Source organism: Myodes glareolus, chromosome 12, assembly GCF_982192425.1.
Source record: "Myodes glareolus chromosome 12, mMyoGla1.1, whole genome shotgun sequence".
NCBI classification, from domain to species: domain Eukaryota; kingdom Metazoa; phylum Chordata; class Mammalia; order Rodentia; family Cricetidae; genus Myodes; species Myodes glareolus.
Window position 1 is genome coordinate 15,333,960 of NC_142037.1, and position 16,499 is coordinate 15,350,458.

The 16,499-nt window shown below is 43.6% G+C and overlaps 1 protein-coding gene across 1 annotated transcript; it reads left to right on the forward strand.

The window, feature by feature from the left end:
• Positions 1 to 11,851: 11,851 nt before the first annotated feature.
• On the forward strand, positions 11,852 to 14,569 carry LOC148120139 (mast cell protease 1-like). The gene is made up of 5 exons (XM_087912006.1): positions 11,852 to 11,945; positions 12,394 to 12,541; positions 13,060 to 13,195; positions 13,398 to 13,652; positions 14,032 to 14,569. The coding sequence occupies exons 1-5, from the start codon at positions 11,891 to 11,893 to the stop codon at positions 14,194 to 14,196; spliced, it is 759 nt and encodes a 252-aa protein (XP_087768132.1). The 5' UTR covers positions 11,852 to 11,890; the 3' UTR covers positions 14,197 to 14,569.
• The last annotated feature ends 1,930 nt before the right edge of the window (positions 14,570 to 16,499 follow it).

Below are 16,499 nucleotides of genomic sequence, written 5' to 3' on the forward strand. Positions count from 1 at the left end.
TGGATTAAAGACCTCAATATAAATCTGACTACACTGAACCTGATAGAAGAGAAAGTGGGAAGTAGCCTTCAATGCATCAGTAAAGGAGACTACTTCCTAAAGACAACACTAGTAGCACAGACACTGAGAACCATTAATAAATGGGATGTCCTGAAGCTGAGAAGCTTCTGTAAAGCAAAAGAGTCAATAAGACAAAAGAAAAGCCTACTGAATGGGAAAAGATTTTCACCAACCCCACACCAAAAAGAAAACTGAATACCAGCATATATAAAGAACTCAAGAAATTAGACATCAAAATACCAAATAATCGAATTTAAAATGAGGTCCATGTAACATGAGAGGGCCTGCTTGTTATTTGGGTTTTCTGTTCTGCCCTGTCCCCCAGCTATTTAGTCCCAGAGAAAAATCAATCACACAGATCTCTAGAAGTTATAAAACTGATTGGCCCGTTAGCTCTAGCCTCTTACTGGCTAACTCTCACATCTTGATTAACCCATTTTTCTGATCTATTTTAGCCATGTGGCACAGTACCTTTTTCAGTGGGGCAGCTTACATCCTGCTACTTCTGTGGTCTGGGCAGGAGTGGGAGGAATCAACTTCCTCTTCCCCAGAATTCTCCTGCTCTCCTTGCATCATTTCCACTTCCTGTCTGGTTTTCCCGCCTACACCTCCTGCCTGACCAATCAGCATTTTTTTTAAAGTAAATTTTATTAAATTATAAAAGTTTCCATTTACTCCCCTCTTCCCAACACCCTCCCACTCCCCCCACTCCCTCTCCTCCTCCCTCTGCGTCCCTAAGGGCAGTCAGGGTTTGCTGACCTGTGGGAAGTTCAAGTTCCTCCCCCCTCCCTCCAGGTCCAGGAAGGTGAGTATCCAAACAGACTGGATCCCCAAAATCCAGTATATGCAGAGGAAACAGGTCCCAGTATCATAGTCAATGGCTTTTCAGAAAGACTTAGGGCCAGCCACATTCAGAGAATCCGGCCAAATTCCGAGAATCTGGTTAGATCACGTCCTCGTTCAGTCCCAGTCCAACTGGCCTTGGTAAACTCTCATTAGATCCGTTTCCTTGTATCAGTGGGTGATAGCATCCCTCGCAGTCCTGATTTTCTTTTTCATGTTCTTCCTCCTTCTGCTCCTCATTTGGACCTCGGGGGGCTCAGTCCTGTGCTCCAATGTGGGTCTCCTACTATATCGCCGTCCTTCGCCAGATGAAGGATCTATGGTGATAAGCAAAATATATATCAGTATGGTTATGGGCCACAGCCGATTCAGGAACCCTCTCCTCTGTCCAGAGAACAATCTGGGGGATCTCTCCTTGGACCTGGGATCCCATATATAATCAAGTCTCCTGTAAACCCTAAAATGACTCCCTTAGTTGAAATATATTCTTCCCTGATCCAATATTCATCCTTCCTCCCTCCCCTCCATCCCAGGCCACCGAGCTTTCCCATTCCTCCCCTACTCCCTTCTCTCTAACACTCTCCCCTTCCATCAACCCTCCCACCCCCTCCCCCCATGCACCCGAGGTTACCTGGGACTCTTGTCTATTTCCTACCTCCTGGTGGATAGCTAAATAATCTTCATCAGGTTCATCTTCTTATTTAGCTTCTCTAGGATCACGAATAATAGGTTCAAAGACCTTTAATTATGGTTAGAATCCACTTACGAGTGAGTACATACCGTGTTCCTCTTTTTGGGTCTGGCTTACCTCACTCAGTAAAGCGTTTTCTATGTCCATCCATTTGCATGCAAAATTCAAGATGTCATTGTTTTTTACCGCTGAGTAAAACTCTAATGTGTATATGTTCCACACCTTTTTTAACCATTCTTCTATTGAGGGGCACCTAGGCTGTTTCCAGGTTCTGGCTATTACAAATAGTGCTGCTATGAACATAGCTGAACAAATGCTTTTGTAGTATGTTAGGGAATCTTTAGGGTATATTCCCAAGAGTGGAATTGCTGGGTCCTGAGGGAGGTTGACTCCCAGTTTCCTGAGAAACTGCCACACTGATTTCCACAGTGGCTGCACAGGATTCCATTCCCACCAACAATGGATGAGTGTTCCCCTCACCCCACATCCTCTCCAGCATAGGCTATCGTTGGTGTTTTTGACTTTAGCTATTCTGACAGGTGTAAGATGGTATCTCAAAGTGGTTTTGATTTGCATTTCCCTGATCGCTAAGGAGGTTGAGCATGACCTTAAGTGTCTTCTGGGCATTCGAAGTTCATCTGTTGTGAATTCTCTGTTAAGTTCAGTACCCCATTTTTTAATTGGGTTAATTAGAGTTTTAGTGCCTAGTTTCTTGAGTTCTTTGTATATTTTGGAGATCAGACCTTTATCTGATGAGGGGTTGGTGAAGATCTTCTCCCAGTCAGAAGGCAGCCTTTTTGTCCTACTGACAGTGTCCTTTGCTTTACAGAAGCTTCTCAGTTTCAATAGATCCCATTTATTCATTGTTTCTCTTATTGTCTGTGCTGCTGGGGTCCTACTTAGGAAGAGGCCTCCTGTGCCTATATCTTGTAGACTACTTCCCACTTTCTCTTCTATCAGGTTCAAAGTGGACGGATTAATGTTGATGTCTTTAATCCATTTGGACTTGATTTTTGTGCATGGTGATAGATATGGATCTACTTTCATTATTTTACAGGTTGACATCCAGTTATGCCAGCACCATTTGTTAAAGATGCTTTCCTTCTTCCATTGTATACCTTTAGCTCCCTTGTCGAAAATTAGGTGTTCATAAGTTTGTGGGTTAATATCTGGGTCTTCTATTCGATTCCATAGGTCGACTTCTCTGTTCTTATGCCAATACCAAGCTGTTTTCAATACTGTAGCTCTATAATAGAGTTTGAAGTCAGGGATGGTAATGCCTCCAGAAGTTCCTTTATTGTATAAGATTGTTTTGGCTATCCTGGGTTTTTTGTTTTGCCATATAAACTTGATTATTGTTCTCTCAAGGTTTGTGAAGAATTTTGATGGGATTTTGATGGGGATTGCATTGAATCTATAGATTACTTTTGGTAGAATTGCCATTTTTACTATGTTGATTCTCCCAATCCAAGAGCAGGGGAGGTCTTTCCATTTTCTGGTATCCTCCTCAATTTCTTTCTTCAAAGACTTAAATTTTTTGTCAAATAGGTCTTTCACTTCCTTGGTTAGTGTAACCCCAAGATATTTTATGCTATTTGTGGCTATCATGAAAGGTGATGTTTCTCTGATTTCCCTCTCTGCTTCTTTATCCTTTGTGTATAGGAGGGCCACTGATTTTTTGGAGTTGATCTTGTATCCTGCCACGTTACTAAAGGTGTTTATCAGCTGTAGGAGTTCTTTGATAGAGTTTTTGGGGTCACTTATGTAAACTATCATATCGTCAGCAAATAACGAAAGTTTAACTTCATCCTTTCCAATACGAATCCCCTTGATCTCCTTATGTTGTCTTATTGCTATTGCTAGAACTTCAAGCACTATATTGAAGAGGTATGGAGAGAGTGGACAGCCTTGTTGCGTTCCTGATTTTAGTGGAAAGGCTTTGAGTTTCTCTCCATTCAGTTTGATGTTAGCTGTTGGCTTGCTGTATATTGCTTTTATTATATTTAGGTATGATCCTTGTATCCCCAGTCTCTCCAACACCTTTATCATAAATGGGTGTTGAATTTTGTCAAATGCTTTTTCAGCATCTAGTGAGATGATCATATGGTTTTTTCTTTCAGTTTATTTATATGATGGATTACATTGATAGATTTGCGTATGTTGAACCAGCCCTGCATCTCTGGAATGAAGCCGACTTGATCATAATGGATAATTTTTCTAATGTGTTCTTGGATTCGGTTTGCCAGTATTTTATTGAGAATTTTCGCGTCGATGTTCATGAGTGAGATTGGCCTGTAATTCTCTTTCTTGGTTGTGTCTTTGTGTGGTTTGGTATTAGGGTAACTGTAGTTTCATAAAAGGAGTTAGGCAATGACTCTTCTGTTTCTATATTGCGGAATACGTTAAGGAGTATAGGTATTAGCTCTTCCTGGAAGTTCTGGTAGAATTCTGCATTGAAACCATCTGGTCCTGGGCTTTTTTTGGTAGGGAGATTTTTGATAACAGCTTCTAATTCTTCGCGACTAACAGGTCTATTTAGATTGTTCACCTGTTCTTGGTTAAACTTTGGTATATGGTACTTATCTAAAAAAATGTCCATTTCTTTTACATTTTCCAACTTTGTGGCATATAAACTTTCATAGTAAGATCTAATGATTCTCTGAATTTCCTCTGCGTCTGTGGTTATGTCCCCCTTTTCATTTCTGATCCTATTAATTTGCAAGTTCTCTCTCTGCCGTTTGATTAGTTTGGATAGGGGTTTGTCAATCTTGTTGATTTTCTCCAAGAACCAGCTTTTTGTTTCATTGATTCTTTGGATTGTTTTCTGTGTTTCTATTTTGTTGATTTCAGCCCTCAGTTTATTTCCAGTCTTCTAGACCTCCTGGGTGAATCAGCTTCTTTTTTTTCTAGATCTTTCAAGTGTGCTGTTAAGTCTCCAATGTGTGCTTTCTCCACTTTCTTTAATTGGGCACTTAGTGCTATGAACTTTCCTCTTAGCACTGCTTTCATAGTGTCCCATAGGTTTGAGTATGTTGTGTCTTTGTTTTCATTAAATTCAAGGAAGAGTTTAATTTCTTTCTTTATTTCTTCCTTGACCCAGGGGTGATTTAGTAGTTGACTGTTCAGTTTCCATGAGTTTGTTGGCTTCCTGGGGGAAGCATTGTTGTTGAATTCTAATTTTAGTCCATGGTGATCTTACAAGACACAGGTGATTACTAATATTTTTTTTGTATCTGTGGAAGTTTGCTTTGTTACCGAGTATGTGGTCAGTTTTCGAGAAGGTTCCATGAGCTGCAGAGAAAAAGGTATATTATTTCCTATTTGGGTGGAGTGTTCTATAGATGTCTGTTAAGTCCATTTGATTCAATACCTCCAATAATTCTGTTATTTCTCTGTTAGGTTTCTGTCTGATTGACCTGTCCATTGGTGAGAGAGGAGTGTTGAGGTCTCCTACTATTAGTGTGTGTGGTTTGATGACTGCCTTGAGTTCTAGAAGAGTTTCTTTTACATAAGTGGGTGCCTTTATATTAGGAGCATAGATATTCAGAATTGAGACTTCCTCCTGATGAATTGTTCCAGTTATGAGTATGAAATGTCCATCTCCATTTCTTCTGATTGATTTTAGTTTGAAGTCAATTTTGTTAGATATTAGAATGGCCACACCCGCTTGTTTCTTAGGTCCATTTGCTTGGAAAACCTTTTCCCAACCCTTTCCTTTACTCTGAGTAGGTGTCTGTCTTTGTGGTTGAGGTGTGTTTCTTGTAAACAGCAGAATGTTGGATCCTGTTTTCGTATCCAATCTCTAAGTCTGTGCCTCTTTATAGGTTAATTGAGTCCATTGATATTAAGTGATATTAATGACCAGTGGTTGTTGACTCCGGTCATTTTTTTTTTTTTTAGGTAGTAGAGTGTATGTGTTTTTCTTCTTTGATTTGTGCTTGTGAATGGTCGCTAGATATTCGAGTTATTGTAGGCCGTGTTGGGAATGTTGGATTCCTTCGGTAGTGATTTTCCTTCTAATATTCTCTGTAAGGCTGGATTAGTAGCTACGTATTGTTTAAATTTGTTTTTATCCTGGAATATTTTGTTTTCTCCGTTGATAGTGAACAATAGCTTGGCTGGGTATAGTAGTCTGGGTTTGCATCCATGGTCTCTTAGTTTCTGCAGTACCTCTATCCAGGATCTTCTGGCTTTCATGGTTTCCATAGAGAAATCCAGTGTAAGCCTGATAGGTTTACCTTTATAAGTTACTTGACCTTTTTCCTTTGCAGCTCTTAAAATTTTTTCTTTAATATGTATGTTTTGTGTTTTGATTATTATATGGCGAGGGGATGTGTTTTTCTGATCCAGTCTATTCGGTGTTCTGTATGCTTCTTGAACCTTCATAGGAATATCATTCTTTATGTTGGGAAAGTTTTCTTCTATAATTTTGTTGAATATATTTTCTGGGCCTTTGATCTGCAGTTCTTCTCCTTCTTCAATCCCTATTATTCTTAGATTTGTTTTTTTTATTGTGTCCCAGATTTCCTGAATGTTTTGTGAAGAGAATTTGTTGGATTTGCCGTTTTCTTTGACCAGAGAATTTATTTTCTCTATGGTATCTTCAGATTCTGAGATTCGTTCTTCTATCTCTTGTATTCTATTGGTTATGCTTGATTCTGTAGTCTCCGTTCGTTTACCTAGGTTTTCCATATCCAGCCAGTTCTCCGTTTGTGTTTTCTTCATTGCCTCCATTTCAGTTTTCAATTCTTGGACTGTTTCCTTTACTTGTTTGATTGTTTTTTCTTGGTTTCTCAGGGTCTCATTCACGGATTTACTTATTTCTTCAAACTTTTTGTTATATTTCTCATCCAATTCTTTAAGGGAGTTATTCATATCCTGTTTAAGGGACTCTATTGCTTTCATAATGGCACTTTTTTTCCACTTCTTCTGGGTTAAGGTGTTCAAGCCCTTCTGTTGTAGGGTCCTTGGGATCTGGTGTTTTCATGTTGTTTTTCAGATTGTTGGATGAGGTCTTGCCTTGGCATCTGCCCATCTCTTACTTCAAATGTTCTCTATTGGAACTTCTGTTACCGGGTCAGGTTCCCTTCTTGTGCAGGGACTTCACTGACAGAATGCCCACCTTTCCTCAGGCAGGCTATTGAAGCACGGGCACTCCTTCTTTCCTGGATGTGCTTACAATGCAGGCTCAGCTTGCAAGGCAGCTGAGCTGGGGAAAATTTTATGGCCCCAGGGGGAAGGGAGAAATATAGGAATTCGTACCTGGATGGGAGCTGGGATGGCAGGCGGGAGGGGGTAGCCAGCACTGCAGGGTGACCTGGGCGACTGTGGGGTCGGGGAACACCAAAGTTCTTCCTCACCAGGACCCTGTCAAGGCCCGAAGCAAACTCACCCCTCTGATGGCCCTCTGCTAGAAGTCAGGGCCCCTGCTGGATGGGAGCTGGGATGGCAGGCGGGAGGGGGTAGCCAGCACTGCAGGGCAACCTGGGCTTCTATGGGGTCGGGGAACACCCAAGCTCCTCCTCACTGGGACCCTGCCTCGTCTGTCCCGAAGCAAACTCACCCCACCGATGGTCCTCTGCTAGAAGTCAGCGCCCCTGCTGAATGGGAGCCAGGATGGCAGGCGGGAGGGGGTAGCCAGCACTGAGGGCGACCCGGACGTCTATGGGGTCGGGGAACGCCCAAGCTCCTCCTCGCCGGGACCCTGCCAAGGCCCGAAGCAAGCTCACCCCACAGATGGCCCTCTGCTAGAATTCAGGGCCCCTGCTGCTCAGGAATGTGGCTGAGCTGGCACCTGGTCCACCTGTCCTCAGGGAGGCCTTTAAGACCCAGGAACTGCCTGGAGCCGCGCTGCGCCTACAGCCAAGGCCCAGCTTGCAAGGCAGCTGAGCTGGGGAAATTTTATGGCCCCAGGAGGAAGGGAGAAATATAGGAATTCGTACCTGGATGGGAGCAAGGATGGCAGGCGGGAGGGGGTAGCCAGCACTGCAGGGCGACCTGGGCGTCTATGGCGTCGGGGAACAGCCAAGCTCCTCCTCACCGGGACCCTGCCACGGCCCGAAGCAAGCTCACCCCACAGAAGGCCCTCTGCTAGAAGTCAGGGCCCCTGCTGCTCAGGAATGTGGCTGAGCTGGCACCTGGTCCACCTGTCCTCAGGGAGGCCTTTAAGACCCAGGAACTGCCTGGAGCCGGGCTGCGCCTACAGCCAAGGCCCAGCTTGCAAGGCAGCTGAGCTGGGGAAATTTTATGGCCCCAGGAGGAAGGGAGAAATATAGGAATTCGTACCTGGATGGGAGCTGGGATGGCAGGCGGGAGGGGGTAGCCAGCACTGCAGGGCGACCTGGGCGACTGTGGGGTCGGGGAACACCAAAGCTCTTCCTCACCAGGACCCTGTCAAGGCCCGAAGCAAACTCACCCCTCCGATGGCCCTCTGCTAGAAGTCAGGGCCCCTGCTGGATGGGAGCTGGGATGGCAGGCGGGAGGGGGTAGCCAGCACTGCAGGGCGACCTGGGCTTCTATGGGGTCGGGGAACACCCAAGCTCCTCCTCACCGGGACCCTGCCATGGCCCGAAGCCTCAGCATTTTATTTAAAACATGATTGACAGAATACAGACAATTCTTCCGCACCAGGTCCATATCTAAATAAAGAATTCTCAACAGAAGAATCTCAAGTGGCCAAAAGATAGTTAAGGAAATATTCAACATCCTTAGCCAGCAGGGAAATGCAAATCAAAACAACTCTGAGATACCATCTTATACAAGTCAGAATGAATAATATCAAAAACACCAATGAAGCTTATGCTGGGAGGGTGCTGAGTAAGGGGAACACTCCTCCATTGGTGGTGGGAATGCAAACTGTAAACCACTTCTGAAATCAGTATGACAGTTTCTCAGAAAATTGGGTATCAACCTACCTAAAGACCCAGAAACACCACTCTTGGGCATATACCCAAAGGATGCTCAATCAAACTACAATGACATTTAATAAATTATACTCATAGCAGCATTATTTGTAATAGCCAGAACCTGGAAACAACCTAGATACCCCTCAATGAAAGAATGAATAAAGAAAATATGGTACATTTATACAATGGAGTACTATTCAGCAATAAAAAACAATGAAGTCTTGAAATTTGCATGTAAATAGATGGAACCATAAAAAAACCATCCTGAGTGAGGTAGGTGCCTATCCTCTGCTGTTTATCCATTGATGAGTCAGCTCTTTTTAAAACCAATCAGAAGGAGCCTTGGCAGAGACACGTCTTCACAGTATACAAAATGCTTATTCCACGACATTTTAGATTTATTTCCTACTTTGAGGTAAAAATGCTTCTTCCCTAGCTGTCTATAGTAGTTTCTATCTCCTTCACTCCGAGTCCAATGAGCATGATACCATCAGTGTAATATGACTGGTCTCTCTGCAATAGATGTTACTGTCCTAAAGATGCATGCTAATGTTTTCCTCAAAGTGATAGCTGCAATGAATGTACCATTTGCAGCAATAATAAAACTTACACTAAGAGTTAATACAGCTAGAGTTGCCACCTGGAGAAGTTTACAATAATTCATTGTAGTTCTCTAAGATGCAAAAGAATATGCTAGAAGGAGCTATAGCAGGAATCACCTTTTCTTCTGTGTTCAATACATGTTTCACTGACCCCTGGATAACCCCTTGTATAACATTGCTCTGGTTGGCTTTTGGTAGGTAGATGTGGTGTTTTCCACTTGTCTTTAAGGCCACTTCCTGAATCAGGCCACCACAACAGGGATAATGACAATTGGGGACTATTTCTCTCCTACCTCTCATCAGGAACTAGAAAGAAAGATAGACTTCATGTGGGACCCAGTGAGTGAGCCATCTCCAAAGCCAATTCCCTAACTGTGGATTCACAGGATAATTTGGGGGGGGGTACAAAGTATTTTCCAGATAGATCCTGTCTGAAATAATAAACAAGAATAAAAGACAACCTTCTATTTTTTCCTATAATCCATATAATTCTTCTTAGACAGCCTGTTGTATCTCTGGGGGAGCAGCACAGGAAGGAAATACAAGTTGGGTGGGTTCAGGACTTTATTCAAGGGCACTCAGTCTCTATCATGCATGGAGATCTGATGTTCAGGCCCAATCTTGGGAACTTGTTGAGGCTTTGTACAATAATTAATAACTCTTTTTATTACAGATCTAGAATTTTTCTTCCAAGCTCTAAGACTCCAGAATGCTCATACCAACTGTATAGCTGATTGAGACATATAGTCTTTGCTTGTGGATAAGTGCTTGTTTGGGATGCTACGTTAATCCAATTACATGATGTTTTATTCTTTGAAAATTCCTCAAAATAAATTACCTTTGTTTTAGAGAAATTCCTTGTCCTTATTTAGACAAAACACTATTCAAAGCCCTTCATTTTCTTTGCCTATGTTCTTGAGTACTTAGACAAAATGAACTAACCACTTTTTACTCTTATGCTCTGAGGTTATACTGCTTGGTCACACAAAGCGTTATCTTTCAATGCAGATAACCATGTCTGACAATGGTTAAGTGGCAACAATCCTCTGCATGCCATAAATAATCATGTCACGCCTACACCTACTTCTCTTTTCATTTACAACAGCATCTGTGAGATCTTTAACAATGTCTAGACTGGTGAACAGGAAAGGCCCCCTGTTCTTAGGTTCAGTGAGGATCTCTATTCTGCAGGGTCCAATCCAGAGGACCTACATGAGTGTGGTAGCACACGTTTGTGGTGTAATATATGTATGCAATCAGTGTACAATATATACGTGATATAACACATTTGAGCTGTGCATAAGAGGGGAGCGGTACAACATACCTAAGCAATATAGCATATATGAGCAGTGCTTCCTATGTGAGTGGTTCAGCATGCAGGAACAGTGCAACATACATGAATGGTGTAACCCATGTGAGCAACCTAACATACGTGAGCGGTGCAACATATGTGAGCCGTATAACATATAACATATAATGTGTACAGTGTAACACACGGGATCTGTTCTAAGCTCATCACTTAGCTTGTAGAGAGGTGAACTGACCTCCTCAGGATCCTTCTGTTCGCTTGCTCTTGCTTTGTTTTAGCAATCAAGCAAAGCAGGCATGAAGAAGAGTTATTGGAATGGAGTTAAGTAGATTAATAGTAGTTAATCTACTGAATTGAGATCAACTTTTAGTATTTAATGACTTTGATATTTATCCAAGGCTTGATTTCCTCATCTATAAAATGGAAACAGTTATACTCAGGGTGTACGGGATCTAAATAAAGTTGAGACCAGAGATGTAATGATATGTCAATTGTTCCAAGATGCATAGGATTTCAGCTTGTAATCAAATAATCAAGTATAAAATTTCTAATCAAGAATATGCTCCTGTTTAGCTGATAGCACTGTTTGACTTCCAGTGATACATGAAATAATGAAAGCACCAAGTACGGCCTCAAATACTGATCTGCACAGATGCTATGTTGTTATCAAGCATATACGACTCTCAGTGTATAGACAGAAACCCTGAGATCCCACAGAGAGCATAGATGTGGTAGTTTATGTCTTCGGAGGTGTTTTCTGTTCGTCCCACTGGAACTGAAATCCATAAGATTCTGAAACTACTGTAGTGTAGCAACAAAAATAATTTTATGGTTGGATTTCATCACAACATGAGGAGCAGCATTAAAGGCTCACAGCATTAGGAGGGGTGAGAACTAACATCTGACGGTGTCCATCCTACCTGGTATCTGTATATTCAATACACTCTCCCCATTCTTTCTTCCTTCTCAACCGCATTCTATCATCTACTACTCATTAAAATGAATCCGAGATACCATCCCCCTTGACAACACATATGAAGTCCATCAGGCTCAAAGAGCCCACCGCAGGCTTTGTAAGTAGAACGTACACACTCACACCCTTATGTTCCACACACCGCAGATGCCTGTGTTTGTGCGACAACGACAGAGGAGGATCATTACACATACACTACAGGGACCTCAAATCTACAATAAACTGGCTGATCCCTGAACAGGTCCCCCAGGATCTGTGTTGCTGTCTGTCTCTGAGGATCAGCTTTGGAGGGTGGAGAAGACACCTTATCACAGGACCCAGGACTCTCAGGATCTGGTCACAGATTCAACAACAGCAGAGTCATGAGAATTTCTGATTAGGAAGATAAAGCTTGACCAGGCCAAGTTGGTGGTTTCCAGCCCTCCCTTTCTCCTGCTTTGGAAGTATAAAAGCAGGGACCAGGTAGGCACAGAGCAGAGACCGAGGATAGACTGCACCAGGGGGAAAATGCAGGCCCTACTCTTCCCGTTGGCCCTTCTCTTGCTTCCTGGAGCTGGAGCTGGTGAGTTTGGTCTGTTCCTTCATATCCTTTGATAAGCATGGTCTTCCTTGTGTCTTCCAGAAATTCTCTTCAGTCTTGTAGGGATGAAAAATTATTTTCCCTTCACCTTGTTTCATCAGAATACATGTTGTTCTGATAGGCAGCTCTTCTCTGTCCTTCCAGCAGTGTTGAGGAAGACAGGATGAGAGGTGAAGAACTATCTAAATGAACTGGCATCAGAAACATGAATGATCATTGTGTTCTGAAATGTAGGATGATGGTGGATAGGGAGGGCTGAGGAGGAAGATCAACAGGGAGGAAAGATGAGGATGCTTGGAGGAGCCTGACCCCATGAGAGGTGGGGTGGGATGGGGAGCAGTCACTCAGGTTTAGCCCCATTTCCTCTGCTGCCACTGTTTTGGAATGTCCTGCAAATATGTGACCAGGGACATGGCGTTCTTTGTTTCAGAGGAGATTATTGGTGGTGTGGAGTCAAAACCACACTCCCGCCCATATATGGCCCATCTGGAGATCATTGACAGAGTTACCACTAGCGACTGTGGAGGGTTTCTCATAAATGAAGAATTTGTGATGACGGCTGCTCACTGTAAAGGAAGGTAGGTGACTCTCTTTGTGTGAAGAAATGCACGAACTGGAGTCACAAAGGGGCAGGGACCTGAGGAAAGGTCTTAGCCCTGCTCACCTCCAGATGGACTCTTACTTATAATGTGAAGACAAAGGAAATGAAAAGCCATTCATTGAACAATTTTCTGTGTCAACTCCATTTTCAAAGGACAGAGCTTTAAGCTAGTTTCTGTTAGGGACAAAGTGCCGCTTACCTCTTGTCCTGGTGTCACCAGAGCTCTTAGCTTTGTGTTGGTGTGTGACTCCAGTGGACGCCTGTCAAAGCCATGGGTTCAGTCCATATACTAGAAGGCAGAGCCAGTTCTCAGCACTGGGTTTTCCTGAGCTCATAGCTACTGGGAAGTCTGTGGTCCTGGGACCTTCGTCCCAACTACAATTGGCGTCTCTCAAGTGACTCTGCTGTGAGATAGAGAAGACCTGGTGTCTTCTTCTGAAATGAGTCCTCCTCTTGAAACCAGCACTTTTACTGCCTCTTTTTCTCTTTCAACAGAGAAATTATTGTCACTCTTGGGGCTCATGATGTGAGCAAGACAGAACCCACACAGCAGAAGATAAAAGTCGAAAAGCAAATCGCTCACCCACAGCACAACGTGTATCCTCACCTCCGTGACATCATGCTGCTGAAGGTGCCATTATTTTTCCAGCCCTTTTAACTCTCCTTCTTTAACTCTTTTCTTGTCTCAGGCCTTTAAATTTTCTCTTGTTCAACCCATTTCCTCAGAATTCAACCATGAATTCCTTGTCTTTACCAAACCAGTAGGAAAGGACCCATGCCCAAGACATCATCCTTCTCTGGGTTACCATGCCTTCTCTCCTTCCTCTCCGCAGCTTCAAAGAAAAGCTAAGATCACTTCTGCTGTGGCTAAAATTCTCCTTCCTAGTCCACGTGACTCTATTAAACCTGGACGTCTGTGCCTGGCAGCTGGATGGGGCAAAACTGGAGTGAAAGAACCACTGTCAGTCAAACTGAGGGAGGTGACACTGAGAATCATGGGAAAAGAAGCTTGTAAGATCTACTTGAATTACACAGATGACTTACAGGTCTGTGTGGGCCGTCCAGGAAACATACAATCAGTGTTTGAGGTGAGGACTGACATATTTTCCCTCCCCGCATCAGGAGACAGTGTCAGCGAAGGGAGTGGGTCAATCATCTTTCCACTGCATTGGCCTCCACCTGTGTTCTTTGCTACTAGTCTTCTTGAAAACGCAGTTTTCCCTCTAGGTCTCATACCCTTTCCAAGCCCTTCCTATAACCTTCCCCCAGGGTTCTGGAATGCAATAGAAGGGAGTGAGGGGGACAACCTTAGCATTGTGTGAAGACAGGAGAAAAATTTCAAGCCCTAACTCATGGCTCACAGGGAGCCAGAACTCCTTACCTCACTCTGGGTTTAGCTATTGTGAGGGGTCTGTAGTTGGGGGAAAGTGATCTGTTCTCAGTCTCTGCTTATTTTGTAACCTACAGGGAGACTCCGGAGGACCTCTAGTCTGTGCTGGGGTGGCCCATGGTATTGTATCATATGGACGTCCTGATGCAAAACCCACTGCGGTCTTCACCAGAACCTCTGGATATGTGTCCTGGGTTAATGCAGTGATAAGGGAACATAGCTTAAAAGCTTTGTCAGCCTGAGTCAGATTCTTCAAGTCAGCTTTTCTGTTACCTTCTGAATGAAAAAATAATTGTCCCCAGACTTGCCTCTAGCCTAACTCAGCCTGTTCCAGCCTAACAGCAGCCTGTGTCCAGCCTGTATGATCCTGACCCCAGCCTGTCCTCAGCCTGTTCCAACCTGTCCCCAGACTGTCCCCAGTCTTTCTCAACGTGTACCCCAACTGCCCTAGTCCATCCTAACCTGTTCCCAGCCCATGCCAGCATGCCCCCGATGTGCCTCCTGACTGTTCCCACCCTGTCACAGCTTTTCTCTGAGAGGACCTTAAAGATGCTCAAGGTTCTGGTGATTAACTGTTCCCTGTAATGCACCTCAATAAAGATGATAACTCCAGTAGCTCTGAGACTCCACACTGCATAAACTAACTCAGTCCCTCACCCACAGGTAGAACTTCTCTAAGCTGAGTTAAGAGTTGTTGGGTGATATTCTCTAGCCAAGTTAGTAAACTTGACCAGTGGTTTCCTGACACAGGGTGTGCCACTGTGGATTACTGAATAATATCTCACATATACACGTGCGTACTGTGAGATTTCACATCCAGAGTAATTTGCACTGTTCTGCTGTTTCCTCCACTGTCCTTCCTTCTCCTCTTTTCTCTCCTTGTCCTCATCTCTTCTTTCCACAAATCACAATGCCTTAGCCACGAAATTTCTTCCACACATCATAACACATTGCCATGTCTAGCTCAGAGATGGCTGTTGATAGCTTGTGTCCCCAACACCTGACCCACCATCACTATCCTCCCAGCATTGCACCTGTAGCTAGAGGAAAGGCTGACCTCAGAAGCACTTGGAATGTGTCTGAGGCTTCAGCAGTCTCAACAGCGGAGTATCAAAGCTTTCTGGAACTTAAGGTGAGACAGAAGTAGTCATGGGTGAAAAGAGGTCCTCAAGAACTGAAGTATGGATGTGGCTCTAGACCTGTTTCTAAGGCATCCAAATACAACTGTCATTTTCTTCAAAGATGGCGTGGGGACTTCTAGCCTTTCAGAAGCAGAATGTCTATGTTATTTCAACTTCTAAGTTGCCTGCCCTCCTCTTAGTTGTAAAGCCTCCATTGTCTTTAGCTCAGGCTAACAGTGCATTAATTGTAGGGTGCTGTGGAGTCTGAAGTTGAGATCTCACATGAGGTCTGTTATTCCTCTGTTGTACTGAATATGATAGGCTTGCCCCTTGGGAAAGCAAATTTGTACATTCACTCTGGAATTCAGTATGGTGGTTTCTCAGAAAATTGGGAATCAACCTACCTCAGGACCTAACAATACCACTCCTGGGCATATACCCAAAGGATGCTCCATGATACTACAATGACATCTGTTCAACTATGCACATAGCAGCATTATTTATAATAGCCAGAAGCTGGAAACAACCTAAATGCCCCTTCAGGGAAGAATGGATAAAGAAAATAGGGTACATTTAGAGAATGGAGTACTACTTAGTAGTGAAAAACAATGACATCCTGAAATTTGCATGTAAATGGGTGGAACCAGAAAAAAAAACGTTTTGAGTGAGGTAACCAAGATCCAGAAATAAGAACATGGTATGTACTCACTCATAGGTGAATACTTGCTGTAAAGCAAAGGATAACAAGCCTATAGTTCATGATGCTAGAGAAGTTAAGTAACAAGGTGAACCCTAGTAGAAACATATACCTCTGGTAAGGGGTAAAGAGACAAGATATCCTGACAAAATCGTGAGCATGGGGGTGGTGGAGAATGGAGTGCCAAAGTGAAAGAGGTGATGAAAGGGACATGGGGGAGGAGCACTCGAGGGAGTAGGATAGTTGACATGTGGGAAGGACAGAGACAGAGAGCAAGAAAAAATATATCTTGATTGTGGGGCTAGCAAGAAACCTGGAACTAGAAAACATCCTAGGATTCCACAAGGATGACCCCAGCTAAGACCATATACAATATTGGAGAGGGTGCCCGAACTGGCCTTGCTCAGCAGTCAGATTGATGACTACCTTAAGTGTCACCATAGAACCTTCATTCAGCAACTAATGGAGACAGGGACAGAGACCCACAGTGGAGCACTAGGCTGAGCTCTCACAGTTTAATTGAAGAGTGGGAGGATTGAGAATATAAACAAAGAGGTCAAGACCATGGTAGGGATACCCACTGAGACAGCTTACCTGAGCTAATGGGAGTCCATCAACTCTGGCCTGACAGGGAAGCAACCAACTTAGGACCAAATGAGGCATTCTGAATGTGGGTGACAGTTGTATGACGGGGGCAGACTGCAGGGCCACTGGCAGTGGTACCAGG

What these genes read in the sequence shown, in the direction of transcription:
- LOC148120139 (XM_087912006.1), top strand. Translation starts at nt 11,891, where the DNA reads ATGCAGGCCCTACTCTTCCCGTTGGCCCTTCTCTTGCTTCCTGGAGCT. An exon ending in GCTTCCTGGAGCTGGAGCTG is followed by an intron (nt 11,946 to 12,393) that starts GTGAGTTTGGTC and finishes TCTTTGTTTCAG; the next exon opens with AGGAGATTATTGGTGGTGTG. An exon ending in GCTGCTCACTGTAAAGGAAG is followed by an intron (nt 12,542 to 13,059) that starts GTAGGTGACTCT and finishes CTCTTTCAACAG; the next exon opens with AGAAATTATTGTCACTCTTG.